Genomic DNA, 19,999 nt, shown 5'->3' with positions numbered 1-19,999 from the left:
GTTCAATGGTCATAACTTAAAAAAGAATAGAAATTGTAAAGGGTAAAATGATTTTATAAATGACCTTATATATTTCTGTGCACTACCAAATTTGTAGAAAAATCATTACATAAACATTTTATGCTTATTCCACATAGAATTTTCAATTTACCTACACACCCATTCAGCACTGACTTAACTTTAAACAGCAATTTAAGGGTAAAAAGTATAATTTTTTAAAAGTATTTACATTATTACATTAATACAAAATTATTAGCAATTGCCATATTAAAACACTAGTTATTCTGGATTGATAAAAACATCCATATTAATTAAAATCAGGTATAGTTGCTAAACCCATGCACATTGTCCTTCAAAGCACAGCACAATTCAGGGTTTTTTCCTGTTAGCTATATTGGCCCAAGCATACAGCAACTTCTCTTCACAAAAGAAACGAGAACACGCACACACAAAAACAAAAAGGATTAGTCACCCCATGCCCAGGTCCAATGCACACACCATGTCCCTCATCCTGCCACGTGTGCAGCAACCTCTCACCCGGGACCAGCCTGAGAGCCTTGCAAAGGCATCAGTTGCCTGAGGATGGCAGTGGCACGGCCCCTAAAACCTCTAATAGCTCCTGTTCCCTCCTCTTGGCAAGCATGGATTTCTTCAGAGGGAAAGGAATTAAAGCAACTCTGTTATGGTCCCATGGGGTTATTTTGGTGACAGATCCAGGCTGCCCTATCCCAGAGTGAGCAGTGTCTGCAGGAGCAGCTGTGGAGCCATCCCACACTGGACTTGCCCAACAGAGAATATCACTAGAGGTCTACCTGGACAACTCAAAAATCTGGCCAAAAGACATGTAGTTGAAATACAATTTTTTCTGAATTCTAGAAAAACTCCTCTGGTCAGGACAACATCAGCATTTCATTTCATCTTGATAGTGACAAGTTGAGACTGAGCTAAGTCATGAAGCAACACGTGATCTAGATGTCTAAGTCACCTCACTGCTGAAGTGATTCCCCCTTAATTTTACCATTACTTGTTAATCTTTATAAAATTCATACAATAAAAGACAAAGACTAAAATAATTACATAAAAAGGTTATCTTTATTCTTTTCGGTTGTTAGCAATGTAGTTATTTTTGGTAAAACAACTTCCTGCATGCAGTTCATCAGTATACTATGAGCCAATAATTTCCAGAAAAGCAGGACCCCATCAATATTCTAGTTCTTTTATAAGAAATGCAAAATAACAAATTATATTTAAAGTGTTTCTACTGCAGTGTGCACCAATAAGCAAAGCAGACAGTGTGATATTAACTCCAGGAAAAAAGCAATGTTCCTATGACTAAGATCCCTGAAAATCAATAAACAGGATTATAACATAAAAAAAGGCCTTCTGTCTTGTTTCACATAAAAAGACCTACCAACAGATCAGAAAAAAAAAATTGTACTGTCCATTTGTTTTAAAATTATTCCTTATTAAAAGCTATTTAAAGCAATTAGCAGAAATTTTCCATTACACATTGTATATTATGTTTCTGAACAGTAAAGTGTCAAAGACAGACAGCAATAAATATTAATAACAACAGGAAAATATGTATAATTTCTTATAATGAGTAAAAAATGTTATAAAATAAACTGTTTTTAAAATAAAAATAATAGATATATGTTATAATTTTTTTCTAGCCCCATATTTTAAGCCATCTATTTGTCCTGTATAGTCCACCACTTTACTGCATATTTGCTAATTGCAACACTCACACAAAATAAAATCTTTAATAGCAGCAAACTATTGCTTACTGGTATGAGGAATGATGGTCTTGTCAGGTTTTCTTTTTAGCATTCACATTTCTTCCCATGTTAAACTTGAACAGCTGTAGGATAATTGCAGCAAGCATGCATCAGTTAGAGCTTCCAATTATTTAAAGTATCACAGAATATATCATAATATCTACTGAAATGTTGCAAGCTAACTTACTAGGGTACATATTTGACACATATATGGTAATTAGGTCATTGTCTCCTTGTTCAAAAAGGTACCACTGTGTAAAACAACTGATTAAATAACAGAGGGTATTTTACTTACATGTATAGTGTCAGCCTGAATGCAAAAAAAAAATCATCTAAACCCCAGTGCAGGACAAAGCTGATTTCACTACATCTTTTTGGTCATCTCAGTTCTCTATGGAAGGTTACATTACAGTGGAAACCTGACTAAATTGCCAAGAGGGTGTCAAAACCACCTCTCTCATGTACATACTTTGTGTTTCTATGATCCATCCTTCCAAAGTAGAGAAAATGAAATCTGAGGTATATATTAAGGTAGCATTTGTCCCCAAAGATACTCTGCTTTCAGCTTATACTCATAGCTTTGATTATTGTCCTAAATGGGATAAACTCATGAGAAATGAGAAGTGTAGCAACAGACTTTGGAATGAAGTATGGAAGCTACTCACAATACTACAAGGTCAAACATACCATTTAAAAAATATATATATAACTTCCTATAGGCAGAATTTGTCATTTGTAGCTCTTCTGTGAAAATAATTGTTTGAATGTTTCAGGAATTAATCAGCTATCTTGTAAACTGAAAGTAAGTTTTTTTAGTAGTTTCACAATTTTCCAAACAGGAGCTTTATGTAGCATCATTTATTTGTATCTGAAATGGACAGTACAATAAATTAAAAACTACTGAAAGGTAATAAAAATAAATACATTAAACCTAAAAGACTAAGTTACCGACCTCTTTTCTGTGAGAATTATTTCCTTGTTTGATTTACTGACAAATTCTTTATCTGGACTCATGGTTTTTTTAATAGTTTGGTGCTTCTTTGATTTACATCCTGAGCTTTAATAATCTGGAATCTTGGCTTTCTGCATTTAGAAGTGGCTTGAAGAGAACTATGTTCATATTATGATGCCATAATTACATATTCCTGACATTTGTGTTTCTCTGCACACAAGAGTATTATTTAGTGTTTATCTAAATAAAGAGTTTTTAGATTTTTTTTCTCAGCACAGCAGAATTAATAAAGCAGTATGTTATTAAAGCAAATGAAATCATGAACAAGAACTGACACACATGGAACACAGATAAGAGATGAGATGTACACAGTGGATACACTTACTCCACAAAAATACAGGTTTATCAGGACCCCTTAAGGGCTCCTATATTCCAAGTAGAAATTTTGTGTCTCCTCTCAATTAGTAACAGCTGATAATCAAAACTATTGTTCTGCAAGTTTGTTTCCCTGTTACACACCCAGAGTTTACTAGTGATGGATCATTTTCTTGGACAAGCACTGTTTGCAGTAGTGGGTAAATATGTAAAAACTTATAATTTTGGCATAATCCTCCAGTAAGAGTGCTACTGACAAAAACATATTTTCAAGCTTGCAAACATTCATCATGGATAAAAGAGCCTTTTATTTTTTGTTTCCTCTTCTGTCTTTTCCTTTGTCTTCCTTTTCTGATTTGTCATCTTCATATTTTTCTTTTTCTGGTTTTGTTACACTATCATAAGAAGGCGGAGCTGTGGTGGATGCAGACATATCCATTTTCTCTGGAGATGAATTTTCACTCAGCTTACCAACAATCACATCCTTTTTGATAAGCTGATCACCCCCATCCTTCTGATACATAAATGAAAGCTTCTTTACTGACTGTCTCAGAAGATGACGTCTGTAGGCACGCTGAATGATAGTGGCAGAAACTTCTTCCTGCTTTCGTTTCAGTGTGGTTGTAATTGGTTCATAGGAGACTTTAGAAGGATTGGATGCCATAAACCGATCTTCCATCTGTATTCTGAGGGCGTCCATCTCCCCACTTTCCCCCAAAACACGCTTTGTGAAAGCAAACAAGATGTCAAGGCAGTGAATTCTGTCACCGCTCACCACAGGTAGATCCATTGCAATAAGATGAATTGTGTTTGGTTTTGGTATATTAAGAGGAGGATCTAGAGAAGCTGCAAAATCAGACAGCTTACTATATTCTATGAATTGTGTTGCACCAGGATCATATTTTTCCCAAACCTCATAAAACATCTCAAAGTCATCCTCACCCAAGGGTTCAGCGCTTTCTTCAGTAGCAACACTGAAGTTCTCCAAAATCACAGCAATGTACATGTTCACCACTACCAGAAAGGATATGATAATGTAGCTGACAAAGAAGAAAATCCCAACAGAAGGGTTGCCACAGTCACCTTTCACAGAGCTCCCTGGATGAGCCTTGTTAGGGTCACAGTCTGGCTCCCCACTGTTGAGAATTGGGTTGAGCAAATTATTCCAGCCAGCGGACGTGGTGATCTGGAACAGGCAGATCATGCTGTTGCCAAACGTTTCAAAGTTGAACATGTCATCAATCCCATCTTCCTTCTTGACATAGGCAAAGTTGGACATGCCAAATATGGCATAGATGAACATGACCAGGAAGAGCAGCAGCCCAATGTTGAACAAAGCAGGAAGAGACATCATCAAAGCAAAAAGCAGAGTGCGGATTCCCTTAGCGCCTTTAATGAGGCGCAGGATTCGACCGATCCTGGCAAGTCGTACAACTCTGAACAAAGTGGGTGACACAAAGTACTTTTCAATTACCTCAGCTAGAAACATACCTATGAAAAACATAAAAATAAATGAAGAAAGTGAGTTTTTAACACAGATTACATTTTCAACAGAAAATGCAAAATAATCAAGAGAAATTAAAATTAAGTAACTCTTCTAATTTGCACAACTTGATAGAGAGAAAGCAATAAATACACATAACTCTATTTCATTTTGAACATAGGAATTTCTTACCTATTATTGAAAGAATAACAACCACAAAATCAAAAATATTCCAGCCAATGGTGAAGTAATAATAACGGAGTGAAAATATTTTGAAGACACATTCGCCAGTGAAAAGGACAACAAAGACCAAGTTAATCCAATATAAAATATTTTGCATCCGTTCAGTCTGGTCATCTGTTTCTATCATCATTGTGATCATGTTAAGACAGATTAGAACCATAATGATGATGTCAAATAGTTGCTTGGTTACAATATCAAACACCAGACCTTGCAATTTGTTCTGAGGGAAGAAAAAAGAAAAGGTTATAGTATTTTTATGTAATAAACATCTGTTTCCTCCCTCCCATTTCATTCTTCCTCTCCCAAAATATACCAAGCAAAAGGCTCAAAAATCTAAGTAAACCATTGTCCAGTAACTTATATGTGAGTTCAAAGTTTTTCTCTCAAAACTCAGCAAGCATATATTTCTTCATGTTCTTTGATACTATTTTCTCAGCATAACAAATATGAGAGATTTTTCCTGCAGAACAGACACGTGTACATTTCAATTCAGAATTAAGGGGTAACTAATTCGGCTGAAACCATTTTAGAGTTAAAGGAGAAATTTTATTATAATTGATGTACCGCTGGGATTTCCCTCCAAATACAGATGACATAAGAATTGCACTATTCTTACCACTGGTCGAGGTATAGGTTTTTGTGGTTTCTTGGAGCCCAGCTTCTTCATTGCATTGTAGTATTTCTTTTGCTCTTCTGTCATGAAAATGTCTTGGCCTCCAAGGTAAATTAATAAAAGAAACCCCAAATCTGATTACAGACAAGCCTTCATATCTATTAATTCACAGCATTGCAGAACATGGTTTAAATAAGCTCTTTAGTCATCCTTATACATTGTTACCAAAACCAAAACATAATAATTATTTCCAAGATTGTTAAAATTTCTGATGAATCTTGAAGGAAAAATGAAAGAAATTATGGAGCAAAGAAAATCCCCAAAACTTCTGTCTATTTCTTATTTTAAAAAAATACATACCTGATTAATTCAATTAAATAAATTTAAAAAACTAAACCCAATTTGGAAAATATACATTTCATAGACACTTAATAAATCCAGCATCATGAACTCCACATTGTAAATCAATCTACCAAAAATAAAAAAGTTTCAAAGGTACAAAGATACACTGTGAGCATATATGCCTTCAACTAAAACACACCAAGAGAAACAAATTACTGATTTTACTTTTCAGGATGTGCGTTTTGCCATTTGATTATAGGTATCTCAGTTCAGATGATACATACACATCAAACAGTGTGTATGAAGTTTGATCATCCCCTAAACTGTACCTAGATCACCAGAAGCATGGATTTACTTTGGGGTTTCTTGTCTGAATAAAATGATTTCTAGATTGGTGTAATACACACATGGAAACACTTATCAGAAATACAATATATATTGTCAAGTAACTTGTTCTATACCTTTCATGCACTTGTTTGTAATTGTATTCCAGGTATGCATGATATCAAAGCAGTGGCATATGGAAATGAACTTCAGAGTCAGGGTGATTCTGACACTTCATCCCACCGAATTTGTCAAATGTAGTGTCAATCTTATAGACAAAGTAATGATAAGTCTGAATGAAGGTGTGTTTAACTTTCAGCTGTGTCTATATATTGACATAAAGATTTAGAAGGCAAAAGAGACTGTCTTTAACAAACTCCTCATAAATCAAATATTCATGTAAAATTAACTTCTTGGAGAGTAGGAGTTTTGGAAGAAAGACAAGAAGTTCATTTGATAATTATGGTGGAAATGTGCTGTGACTGTTGGAGGATTTCACTCAGTGGGAAATAAAGAATAAAAGAAGAGATCCATAAAGAAAGTAGGAAGGGGTTGGGGATTTCTTCTGCTGTCTCACTGACGTGATGGCTATCATGAGAGAACAAGCCATCCTTGTCTCAGTGTACTGTCCCCAGGGAGAATAAAGGCCTCAAGGCAAGATACCCTTAAGGACCAGTTAGGAAATCAACAGCAGAGCATTCCCTCCCTCACAGAACTAATGTAATGAAAGTAGGATGCTCACAGGAACCACAGAAAAGCACAGTTTAACTACACAGAGACAGTATGCTGCAACACGAGCTCTTTTCCCATTCATATCCCAACATGCCCAATTGTCAGTGATATTAAAAAAGAACAATGGCAAGAAAAATACTGCTGGGTAGCCATGAACTGTGTGATCTGCACATTTCTATGAACACAGATGCACCTATAAATTCAAAAGACAGACAACTAATGCTTGCTAGTTTGCTAGATGAGACTGAAGAATAGCATAGAGATAGAATTTTCCCAGCCTAATTGCATGTCCACTATTTTACTTTCTCAGTGTCTTGCAACAGCTCAAAATGTACAAGGGGTGTATACCATACTGCCAGAAAAAGCCATTTAGCAGGAACCCTTATCTGCCTTCTGAGTCATGATGACTCCAGTGGACAGTGTCTGCCAAGTGAACTTAATAAAATTTATAATTACCTCATTACTGAGTAAGATCACCTCTGTTACACATCAACTGCCAAAAATGCCAATAACATGTATATAACTTTAGTCTTGCTCTCCAAGGATAGGAAAGGGATCCACCTTCCTGCTAAGTACTGGATGACCCTGAAGTTCACTCCAAGGAAGGTACAAATATTTTGAAGGATGAAGATGCCACCATTTATGGTTTAAATAGCAAGTACAATTTAATTTGCCATCATAGCTTGCATTTTCATCTATTTACATGTCCCTAGAGTTCTTGACACAATCCTGTGTTCATTTAAATAATAGAAACAGCTTAAGTTGAAAAGAAAACCTACACATTATCAAGTGACATCCATTTTCTTTTTCTTGCAAATTCACTAACTCAAGACAGTTTCCCCACCCTCTATAATCTTACAATACAGAGAAGTATTGTCAGCATTCAACGTGTTAGTCTCTGTAATGGAGGCCTTCACAATATTGCTATATGTTAGCTCCTTATCAATTTTGAAATTTATAGTTTTTCATATTTTCTTCTTTCCTGCCTTATTTGCTTAAGTCATCTGCACTTTCACATTGCTTAGACACAGCACTGTAAAGTTAAGAAAAACAAAGATTTAATTTTCTGATGGACAACATATCATTGGGCTGTACAGGGATGTGGAGAACACTCAAATACTAAATGTAATTTTAAATTACTTCAGATGTCTTAAAAAGAAAAGACTGTTATTTAATTATTTTTAACAAAAAAAAAAATCTTAAAACCTGATTTCTTTTTCTTTCTTTCTATTACTATGAGAAATTTCAGACACTATTATTTATCCTTGCATACATTTACTAGAATGCTCAATAACAATGAAGTATTGTGAAAATGAAACATGTGGTACTTATCTTCTTTTTTTGTTGGTTGAAGTTATCTATGATGACACCAATGAATAAGTTTAGGGTGAAAAATGATCCAAAGACGATAAAGGCCACAAAGTAAAGGTACATGTACAGGTTCTCTTCATACTTGGGCTGTTTCTCTACCTATATAACACAAGAGAACAGCAAAGCATCACAAATAACAGTTAAGATAAATCAAAGATCCTGAGCAGGAGGAGAAGTTGCATCCAGATGGACAGGGGGGTAAACCCAACTCTTTTGGAGCATACGCTACAGTTGCCTCATATTTGAACTTGAAAATCTATTTAATACAGGTTTCTGTAATTGCACACATTGCAGGACTTGCCATTCCTTCCCTCTCTGTCTGTTCTCCTTGATGATATTTGACATTTCATGTAGGTCCTACTAAATTTGACAGAAATGTGCAAATATCAAAAGCAATTCAGTTCCTACAGATTATATGCAAATCAAAAGCTGGATTGAGGAGAGATGCAAACAAATACCAAGATTAAAAGAAAAATAGGCAAAAATTAGCAAATTTGGTTTTTGAGATCATCAGAGTCTGCAGATCTAGATTAGCTTTTGCAGTGATGCCTCTTGACTATTTGGGTTATTTTTGAGGACACAGAAAAAACTTGTTTCCTGATCTGTACAATCTCAGACATAAATAAATGGAAAACCAGATCTCATTATTTTGGATTTTTACAGAAGAATTATTAAATTACTAGTAATTTATGTAGCTTACAGCTATAATTTTTGTCACCTGATAAAAGTATAAGCACTTTGTGGGTATAGATTGTAGAAAATTCATCAGGGCTTTACATTTAATTTTTTATGTTTTAGATCACTTCAACTACCATTCAAGAAGCCTCACATCAGTCTTAGATTTGTTTTCCCTCAGTAAATTTTATATTTACATAGTAGATTTTATATTGCACTCACTTCTGTAGAATCAACTGCAGGATACATAATCTCCATCCATCCTTTAAATGTTGCCTAAAAACAAAATTGGTTAATATTTTCTATCAATGCTCCAGTTCTGAGAACATTCTAAATAAACCAGTGTCTTCTGCAATGTATTTCTGTTCATAAAAATAAAGAAAATATTAGAAGTCTTGTGTGTTACAAGTGAAGCATTCACAGGAAGTTCATTACTATGGAATATCTCCCCCCAGTTCTTAAAAAAAGCTGAATGAATTCTAATCTTCATGGAAATTCATATAAACTCTCTGTGAGATGAGTTGCAATCAATATCATCATACCAGAGAGACAGTGATTTATCTCCCAGGGAAATGTGCTGTGCTGGCTGCCATCTGTAAAGCATTACCTTAACAGGAAAGGCACTGTGCTATGTGACATCCCAGTAAAGCCAGGTCTCTCATGTCAGGATACAGGGAGCCTGCGTGACCAGCTAGCCCACCCGCACAGGCATGGTGTGGGTCACTCCATTGGAAACAAGGGGCTCCAAGGAGAGACTGAGTGAAGCTGCCCAGGGACTCAGTAGCTCCTTAAAGTGTGTGTCATCTAAGCCTATCACAAATCGCAGCCTGGTGCATTTGCCAGCTGCTGAGGGTGCACTCAATTCCACTACTGATGTCATTGATGGAGCTATCAGATAGTACTGGTCCTGGAGCAAATCCTTGAGAAACACCACTTGGTACTGGTTTCCTCTTGGACACTAAGCCACTGACTGTGAGTCTTTCCACACAGCCATCCAACCAATTCTTTATCCTTCTAGAGGGTCCTCTTCAAACATACTCTGAGGGCAGGAAAGGTGTGAATAATATGTTTACTGCAACCATTACACAGGTGAACTGTGGGTGCAATACATGCTACAAGTACTAAAAGCAGTGCCACTCTCTAAGCTGGTAACTTATGCAATTGCCCAGTGCTGTTTAGCAACAGCTACTGTTACCCCCAGAAGCAAACAGATGGTAGCCTGCTAGCACAGCACTAACTACTAAACACTACCAGTTGGGAATTTTTAAAGGCAGAATAATTACCAATTGCTTACGAGTACAAATAATTTCCTAGAAGTAGTTGGTCAAATGAACCTGATTGTAAATATATATGTCTTATATGTCTTATTGGCAATTTACAGATACTTTCTCCAAAAAGGATCATGCCTAGAAATCTAACACTCTTCTTGTTTGAAGATCAGATAAGTCCTAGAACCTATCTATGACAACCATGGAAAAAATTTTAGTCAATATGCCTTAATGGATAAAGAAAATCAAAGAAAATGAAACCTAGCTGCAGTTTTTAACCAGATTTTTAACTACATACTGCATTTCCATAGCACTTGAAAAGGTACTAGCAGTTGGGTGCCAAGAAACCTTCATCAGGTGAATATTAGATATTCCTCCTCTTCCAAAATGGCCAGAGAATGTATCACATTTTTACAATAAGAAACATTAATTAGCTCCATAGAACAAAATTATAAAGTCAAATCCATATCCATTTATTTATTTTAAAATAACATTGAAAATTATACAATTAAATGATACCACAACTAAAACTAAAGCTGTAAAATTTAAGCACTTACCACTTGAAGCAGAGAAAGATAACCAATTGCAACATTATCAAAGTTTACTTTCACATTTTTCCACCGAACACCTCCAGTAGTCCTGCTTATATTTTCACACATCCTTTTATTACTGACTTGTTCTGGTGTGAAAATCTCATTATTTGTGGTGTTAACACAATGATAGAACTTGCCAGCAAACAAATTTACTCCCATGATGCTGAAAATTAGCCAGAATGTAAGACAAACCAGAAGTACGTTCATAATGGATGGAATTGCTCCAGTAAGAGCATTCACAACCACCTAGTCAATAAACACAGAAAAAAAAATTAAAAACAACACAAGGGTTATTTTTTTTTAATCTAGAAGATGATTTTATGTAAAGCATTACATTACACTGAAGTAATGCAAATAGAAAAGTAGTAATGCACGTCACATAACCAAACATGCTACTGTTGGCCTTACTAACAGACATTCAATTAGTATTATTCCATGCTTTTATAATTTGGCATATTTTTAGGGATTTGTTTTACACATTATTTCCATTTTTTTTTTCCTTACCCTCATGCCTTCAAAGCGTGACAAAGCTCTTAGAGGTCTCAAAGCTCTTAATGTTCGGAGAGATTTAATTGCACCAAATTCTGAGAAACCAAGAGCAGTAGCTATTAAGCTAACCAATGAGACCTAGAGGAAACAAAACAAAACAAAAGTACTTTTCTAAGTAGCTTCAAAATAGAAATGCCTTAAGGGATAAAAATTTTGATCAGGATATTGGGGAAAAAATTCAAAAGGTCCCTAATCTTTCAGTGAAAATAAATTTAAAAAGCTAAAGAAGAAAAAGAAAAAAAAAAGAAAAAAATAAGTCTAATATTGCATGTAAATTTCAGAACTGTTTGAACAAAAACATACTTTAATCCATAATACTATCTGTGGATATGAGCATATGTATGTTTTTATTTTTTAAAAAACTAAGTAATTTCCTCTCCCTCTATGTGTTTGATTGTGGTTTGGACAGCCTGTGATACCAGCTATAAACAGGCTTCTATATATAGAAATCCTAAATATAACATTAGAAAATTCGAAAATTCAAAAGGTGTGTTGAAGAAAAAGAAGGGGAAATATTACAAAACATCCTGTAATGATGCACATGAGTCAGAATCCCAAACTCAGCTACAACTTTCTGTTCTTGTAACTACCAAATAGTATAATTGCACAAAAGTACATTATCATAAGCTGGAAAAATCTTTGTATTTTACAAATTGTTTGTATTTTGGAAAATTAATGTGCCTACTTTTGTGGAAGAAAGGGTTTAATCCACACTAATTTTTGAAACCTTCAGTACAGCTGGATTAACATCTCAAAAGTTGATTTTCCTGCTGTTTTCCAGTGAAAGTCAATGACTTGTGTCCACACTGAACCTCCCACTCCAGATGGCTATCTCCTGTTGTGTTTACACAAAGAAGTCTTCTGCAGATTTCTTTTCTCTAAGGGTAGCTCAAGCAAGCTGCCAATTACTATACAATCCCATTTTTTCTCTTCTCTGTGATATCTTTTGTAATTGCACATGGAAAGCTGAGCAAAATGAGCATATTTATTTGTTTCAGGGCTAATTACCTGTTTCTGAAAAAACCGTAAACATCACAATGGGTAAGAACTTCTGTCTGCATACCATAAGTCCTTTCCCAAACAGGGAACAGCTGGAGAGCTTAGGCTGCTAGGTACAGAACAGTTTGCCTGAAAAGATTCTGTAAAATGTCTCACAGTGATAATTTAACTTGACTGGTACTGGTACGACAAATTTGTTCAATGTTTAGCTGGATAAAGGCATAGGACAGAAAGATAAAACAAAGATCTATTTAAGCAGTTGAGGGCAGCACCTGCACACTAAACCATTAGGAAGAGAAAGAATTAAAATTCCTTATTAGTGGCTGAAAATAATAGCAAGTCTAGCAATAATGTCAGAAAAAGCTAAGCAGATCACCATGACTTTAGGGGTGGAAGGAGTGGGTTTACAATATAGGAGGCCAAACACTGGAAATGGCATTGCTAAGTAAGGCATTCTTCATTCAAAACAGAGTATCAGCCTGAGCTGTCTAATCTAACCTTGAGGTTAGAGCTAATTGAAAACCTCTGATGGTGCCCCCCAACATGAATTGTTATATAATCTGCTGCTGTGGGACCACAAAATGCAGACATTCTAAACAAAAGATTAAGATGGCTACAGGAAAGCACTGAGATTGCTGAAAAAATGAAGAGCCCATACCTATCCACATGGATACATGGTATGCCTAATCAGAAGAATTGATCTTAAAACTGAATTCAAGATCAACATTTCCCAATACAGGCTTGTACAGAGACACTAAATCTGAATACTCCTTAAATAGTAATAGATTTATTTATTTCTGATTAATTTTCTTTTTTTTTTACCAATGACCATTGTAATGGAAAAAAATTCAAAATTTATGTATTACATGCTTCTGGAAACATACTGTCTGGTTATTCATATATGAAAAGAGTCTAAAACATGGCATCAATAATTTTATGCAAAGGTGACAGAATCTATCTGGATGATTGCTGCTGATTTCCCATTAATTATAAAATTTTCATAATTTTTCACTTAAGTTATAATAAAGAAAAATCTGAATGCTATAGCATCCACAAAGAAAGCAAATATACAAAAATTATATATTCAGCCTTACTCAAAGACAGTCCTAACTCTTTTTTCCTTTCATGTGCTAAGATTATCTTGTTTTGGAAAATTTAGTCTTAGGGGAGGGCCTTTATACTTGCTAAGTTTCTTACAGGTCAGTACATCTTTTCTGGGAATATGTTGACTTTATTCTTGGTGTAAGTATTAATTGGGAATTCACAACAGAAGAAATAGAGAGGCCATGAAAGTAAAAAGGATATGCAGGAAACTGCATATCCCAGAAAAAAGCATATCACATATTTTCTCATGTCATTGAGTTAGTCCATCTGCTAAGAATGGGGATCCACTGAAAAAAGAAGCACAGTTAAATGAGGAAGACAAATCACAAATGCCACTTGTGCCTTTCTTTCCAAAAAACCTACTTTAAAAGAGCATTAGGTAAGTTTGAATTCTGCTGGTAGGGGACAAAATTTCTGTCCTAGATTCCAGGTACCATTCAATCAAAATCCACTTGTTGAATTTCTAGTCCAACATCTTCACAAAAAGAAAGAACTCCTTTAAATGAACGTATCATGCAATGTCACTTATTTAGTTTCTCTGGAGTGCAATGTCAACACTGGCTTTTAATGTTATTCTTGAAAACCAATTCTCCTCTGCAGTTCTTTGTCAGTGTCCCATTAGCCCAGGATCAAATGTGCTCACTTAATGTATACCCCAAGTGCACACTTAAATTTCCCTTTCCTTCCTGTGTCTGCATCCTCCTTGCTCTCTGCTGCCACATCCAGCAGACTGAAGTCAAATCTGTAAACAGTGCTCCCTCACCAGCTGGGACCCCGCACAGTAAAACACAGAACACAAGGTGTCAATGACAGCACAAAGGCAGATGTAGTTACACACTGGATAACTGCAGCAGGATCTTATTCACCAGCATGCAATTTTCCATTCCTTTCAACAAAATTTATATTATTCACTGCATGTATCTCTATCACATTGAAGTTACATAAAATGCCCTGCCTAAACAACAGAAACAGACTCCTTGGAAAGCATAGTACCTACATCGACAATCAGGAAGTCCAGCCAGCACCAAGCATTAGTGAAGTAAGTCTGAAAACCATAGGCCACCCATTTTAGCACCATTTCCAGAATAAAGACGTAAGTAAAGATTTTATCAGCATAGTCCAGCAGGACTCTTACAGTCTTGTGCTGTTCAATATATATATCTTCAAAAGCCTGTAAAGAATGGGTTACATATAAGTCAGATATTGAAAAGCCTTTGAAAATTACAAATTAAGCCAGAACTAAATGAAAACAGCAAAGTAAAATCACTTTCAACTTTAGATGTTTTACCTTGAAAAACCAACATAACAGAAATTACAATTACATTCTGAGTTTTAGATTTTATTATTGTCTGAAAATGGAATTACAATAAAAAGTCTGAGGTTGCCCAAAAGATTTTTAGAAATTTCAATAATAGTCAACACAGCATTATAATTTTTCACCCTGAAAAGCCCAGCCTGGTTCTGTCAGAAGCCACTCTCATTATTATATCAACTTCAATTAACAGGAGACCAGATATTATGTTGATGATCTCTACAGAACTCCTGTCTTAGGTGCTGATGGCAAGGTTTTAGTAGTGGGAGGCTGTAGATGTGACCACTGCAAGAAGAGGCCAGGGGACTGCTTTGTGCCAGCTCCACCATTGATCCCACACAGGAAACAGCTGAGAACAACGATGAAGCTGATGGTGCCTCTGGGAAAACGTTTAAGGAAGGGCAAAGCACTGCATGGCGGTATGAGAATTGAAGGAAAAAAGTGAGAGAAACTACCCAGCAAACACTAGGGTCAGGGAAGAAGGAAGGAAAGTACCTGGTGCTTTAGGTGCTGGAGCAGAGACCAAGACAATATAGAACAAATCCTGTGTCAATTAGCAACCAAAATGAAACCAAATATGTGAAGCACTAAATGTCACTAAGAATAGTAAAAAGAAATTCAAAAATTCCTATGTAACAGTCCAGAAATACTATAACTAAAACTGTAACAAAAAACGAACTAAGAGCATGATGGATTCAATATCTGCTTTGGGGGACAATTTTCAGTTGAAGTAGAACAATTTTTTCATGCATACATTTCCCTTTTCATGATTTGTGTAATTTCTTAAACAAGATTTTTTTTGCATAATCCTTTTCATAAACACACACATCACCTAGCAGTCATCAAAATTTTAATGTAATCGAAATTAAATGTAATACCCAAAGTACTCTGGGAATTTAGTTCCATAGGCAACTTCTTCAAAGGCAACTTTGTGTTTTATTCTTAAGGAAAACAGGTGTTATAATACTACACTTAGATAAAACGTTTTTATAGGTACTATTTCTATGGGTGCAAGCTCTACTTACCAGAGCACCACTGCTGAGAAGAATCATGAAGACAATGAATGATTCAAACCAGTTGTGCTCTACTATCTTGTAACAGGTTTTTCGAAGGTTCCACCACATTCTTCCTCTTGTGCTCTCTGTACTGCCTTTACAGCATTTAAACTTCCGTACACAGCCTAATACCACAAACATTAAGAAACTGTTATATGGTACAATTTTCATTATCCTGAAAAATAAAATTATTCTTAGCTAGCTTCTGTTTCATGAAGTTCAAAGTTACTTCATGCTACTTATGCTACTTACCTTTTCAATTTTATACTTTGGATGTAGGAAAACTTGAGTGTACACAATTTTTCCTCTACTCTGATGCTACATCAAGTTTGTCGTAAAGGACAGTCATCTAACTGAACTAATTTTCATTTACAAACACATTTAAAAAATTATATTATTCAGTTTATATACAGATAATTAAAGAATACATGCAAATTGTCAGGGAGTAGAAACAACAAGCATATATAGCAACTTGCACACGAACTTGTTCGAAATACAGAAGCTTCTTCTTTTAAAACAACTGTTGCCTTTTAGAAAACATTCAAATAAATCAGACAATAATACTATTTTCACTATGCCGAGGAACAACTGATGCTCCATGGGCTGACGAAGGATAACTCTTTACATAAGCAAACGTTTGAATAGGAGATAATGAGAGCTTTTCCAATGTGATACAGATTTGTGGCAACTGTCCACAGAAGTTTGCCTCACATTGGAGAGCTCCCTACTTTATCATGGAGCCTCAAGGCATTGTCAGTAACTGCCTAGCCAAGAGTAGCCTACTTAATTCTTTAAAAAGTATTAATCACATAGAAACAAAACCAAGTTGATATGACTTTAATGGATCCTAAAAGCATTCTGGTTTTCCTGCAAAGTGTCATTAAGTTCATATGTTACAGATAAGTTACACTGAATTTCATCATCACAGCTAAAACAGCTACCACTGTGAAGAACATGAACTACCTTACCTTCAACCATTCAACATGCTTATATTATGAAAAAATAAATCTTATGCCCAAGAATGAGTTGCTGTCACATAAAACAGGGATAAGGAAGAATTTTAATATATTGTCAAATTATTTGAGAAGGGTACATTTTTTGTTGGATTTTTTTTAAATTAAGAACTTGATATAGTCAATTCATCCCCACACTGACAGACAATTCTGGAATATAAAGACCAATAAAATAACACTTCAATGGACAAAAGTCCTAGCCTAATATCAAAGATGTCTGCAAAACAGTAAACTAAAAAGCATGAACAGGATAGGGGAGTTAATCCTGGACCATATTTTATTCTGAATTATTTTACTCATGATTTAAAAGGAAATTAAGATCCATAATATAAAAAAACCCCAGAAATTCTTTCCTACATAGTAAATTTCAGTAGTCCCCTAGAAGATGCAGCTATTCAGAACTAAAATAAATCAAAATATTTAAGGATCTGCAAGTATGCTGTTCCGACTTCTTTACTTAAATAGATACACAGGATCTCATCCACCTGTTTTAACCCACAGTATATTTATACTTCCTCTCTCCCCATTAATGGTGCAATCTCAACAAAATAAGTTTATTGTTTGACTCAAACTCTCCATTGAATGATGGTGCATTAGGAAGTGATAAATCACATGATTTCATTTTAAATTTCTTAGTAAAGTGAGCCTAGTGTAGGGTTTGATCTTGCAGATTTCACTACTGACAAAGTAATTTAAATCAACAGAATTACTGTCTGAATAAGAGAATAAGTTTGTAGAATTGTGCCTAGTGATTATTTTAAAATATTAAAAATTACTACATACACACATATTGAACTTTGCTTTAACAAATAGTATTTCATAGATGTCAGTATTGCTATCTACAACAGGCAAAATTAATCATACCCTAAGACTTGATAAATTAGGATCCAGGACTGCTGTAGCAAATAGCTTCCTTGAACAGCCAATGTTTGTTGCAAACAAGCAAAATGTAATTGCTAGGCCCAAATTTTATTTCCATACCTTCTGTAAAGCATGCTTGTAGTTCTGATGCTTTTTCTGGTTCAGTTTCACTTTTTTCTTCTCCAAAGACAGCTAAATTAACTGTACTTCCTTCTGATGAGCTGGAAAAATCTAGCTTCTGAAAATAAAATTCAGTTGTATTTTTACTGCATTAATATTGATATTTTTAGAAGTGTAATTAACCAAGCATGCAACACCACGTGCCGATAATAAGAACAATGTTTTTCACCAGAAATACAAAAAAAACATCCACACGTAGCAGTCAATGCTGTTGAAATGTGCATAAATTGCCACTTTCTATCTAGAGTTTGTACAGCTTATCATGGAATCTTTCACGGAATTTCAGAATTTCTAGAACATTAGCTGTTACCAAGTTGATTTGCTGATACATATTCTATTTATTTTGCTTTCTCCTATTACTTTCTTATACATTTCAACTGGCATTAATTTGCATTCTTTTTTGCCAATGCACATATGTGGTACATTGTGCATTCTGAAACTACCCATTACTCTGGTACACATACCTGTACAGTCAACACCCAGAAATAATTTTGGGGTTTTTCTGGGTTTTTTAAATAATTAATATTATAATTAAGTAAGTCATATTATCAAAATGATCCCGAAACATAAAAACAAACATACACACGCAAAACCCCAGCCCCATTCCAATACAAGAATAAGCCTTAATATTTTATTTTGTAATCTGCCTGTGTACTGCAGAGATGTGGAGATTTTAAAGGAACATGTGGTGTCCTGTACACTTAAGTTAAGTATGAGTACCAAACTAAATCAGAGTAGTTTTGGTCACAGCATTCTCTGACATTTTACAATGTTACCATCAAGAAGTATAAAACATCAGTAATGAAGTCACACAAGTAAATGTCTGTAGGGAATGATGTAAGCACACTTTATAAAACAACCTCAGTTTTGCTAAATCAACACCACTTTTACTAATTTAGTTAGATTTTTATGATTAAGAGATATCTAAGAGATAAATGCAGACAAGTTACTATCCAATCAAGTTGTATTTACATCTCAATTGTTAAATGGGAAAGGACACGATTATTTTTGGTAATAAATAATTTTTTATGTTTGTGAAAGAATACAGACAATATGATAACAATAAGTAAAACAGTATTCTTCATTAACTTAAATTAAAAATGTCTTTTTTATATTGCCTACTTTCCTATTACTTTACAAACTGATTATCTGGAATAGAACCCCCATATCACTTATGTTTACTGTAAAAATGTATTTTCTTTTTCAGCGACATCATTTCAAAACAGCAATATTCACACCAAACAACTTTTCCTATCATTACCTCTACTTAACCCAGGGACAACACAATATGCCTTCCACAATTCTAATATTATGCTGCTTTCATCATTCCATGACATAGCATATATAATGCAAAATGTTGCAGTGGTGGTGAGTAAACTAAAACAATTAAGTCAGATTATTACTTTTAAAATATATGCATTTTAAGAATAAAGAATTTTTTGTCATATTATTAATAAAAAATGAAAGCAATGTGAAGTACCCTAAGTAATTTGAACTGTAAGCTTAGCAGATGACATTAATTCAAATGAAAACATAAAAGATGAACAACTGCAAACAAAAAAGTAACTGAAAAGAATCAACATGTTTAGAACATGAAGTTATGTATTTCATATAACTCGTGGTAGAAGAATCAGTGGTTTGAGCTTTTTAAAATTTATTTTTAATTACAAAAGGCAATTTTCTTTACTCTAGAAATAAAACTAGAGATTCTGTGAACTATTTTGATATAAACCAGGTAGTCTGGTCTCCTCTTTCTCCTACAGATGGTGTAGAGTATAATCCTACTGGTTGAAGAGTTACAGATTTAATTAAACATTAGTTCTCTTTTTTATGTGAGGGGCTCATACTTTTCACTAAGATGCAGGTATCAAACAACAACAGCAACAACAACATCAACAAAAAGTGATCATAAAAATCAATGTGCGTAGAAGAGTTTCTCCCTCTAATTAAAAATTAGAAGTCTAGTTTATTTGCTATTCACAACAGAAGTCTTTGCAGAAGTCTAACTGATCTGGGGAATAACTCCAGGAAGAGAACCTTTAGGAAAGACAGAAATGTTCCTCCTTCAACTTCCAGGGCCCTTCGCTGCTGTTCAGTTTACTAAACAGAGGTAAGAAGGCCTCATTAGATGTACATTAAACACTAGATTGAATGGATTAACTTAGCAAAAATTGCCA

The 19,999-nt window shown here is 34.7% G+C and overlaps 1 protein-coding gene across 1 annotated transcript in view; it reads right to left on the bottom strand.

The window, feature by feature from the left end:
• Positions 1–1,073: 1,073 nt before the first annotated feature.
• Positions 1,074–19,999, bottom strand: part of LOC136558815 (sodium channel protein type 2 subunit alpha-like) — a 58,473-nt gene continuing 39,547 nt past the window's right edge. Inside the window, exons 18-27 of the mRNA XM_066553535.1 lie at positions 17,763–17,880; positions 15,739–15,893; positions 14,399–14,572; positions 11,254–11,376; positions 10,714–10,995; positions 9,111–9,164; positions 8,175–8,312; positions 5,448–5,552; positions 4,781–5,051; positions 1,074–4,596 (exon numbers count right to left, since the gene is read on the bottom strand). Coding sequence (XP_066409632.1) covers positions 3,413–4,596; positions 4,781–5,051; positions 5,448–5,552; positions 8,175–8,312; positions 9,111–9,164; positions 10,714–10,995; positions 11,254–11,376; positions 14,399–14,572; positions 15,739–15,893; positions 17,763–17,880 — 2,604 coding nt within the window. The 3' untranslated portion in view covers positions 1,074–3,412. The remainder of the gene's footprint in view (positions 4,597–4,780; positions 5,052–5,447; positions 5,553–8,174; positions 8,313–9,110; positions 9,165–10,713; positions 10,996–11,253; positions 11,377–14,398; positions 14,573–15,738; positions 15,894–17,762; positions 17,881–19,999) is intronic.

The sequence above is a fragment of the Molothrus aeneus genome, chromosome 7 (genome assembly GCF_037042795.1).
Source record: "Molothrus aeneus isolate 106 chromosome 7, BPBGC_Maene_1.0, whole genome shotgun sequence".
NCBI classification, from domain to species: Eukaryota; Metazoa; Chordata; class Aves; order Passeriformes; family Icteridae; genus Molothrus; species Molothrus aeneus.
The sequence above is the reverse complement of the archived record's forward strand: the minus strand, read 5'-3'. Positions and strand labels throughout refer to the sequence as shown.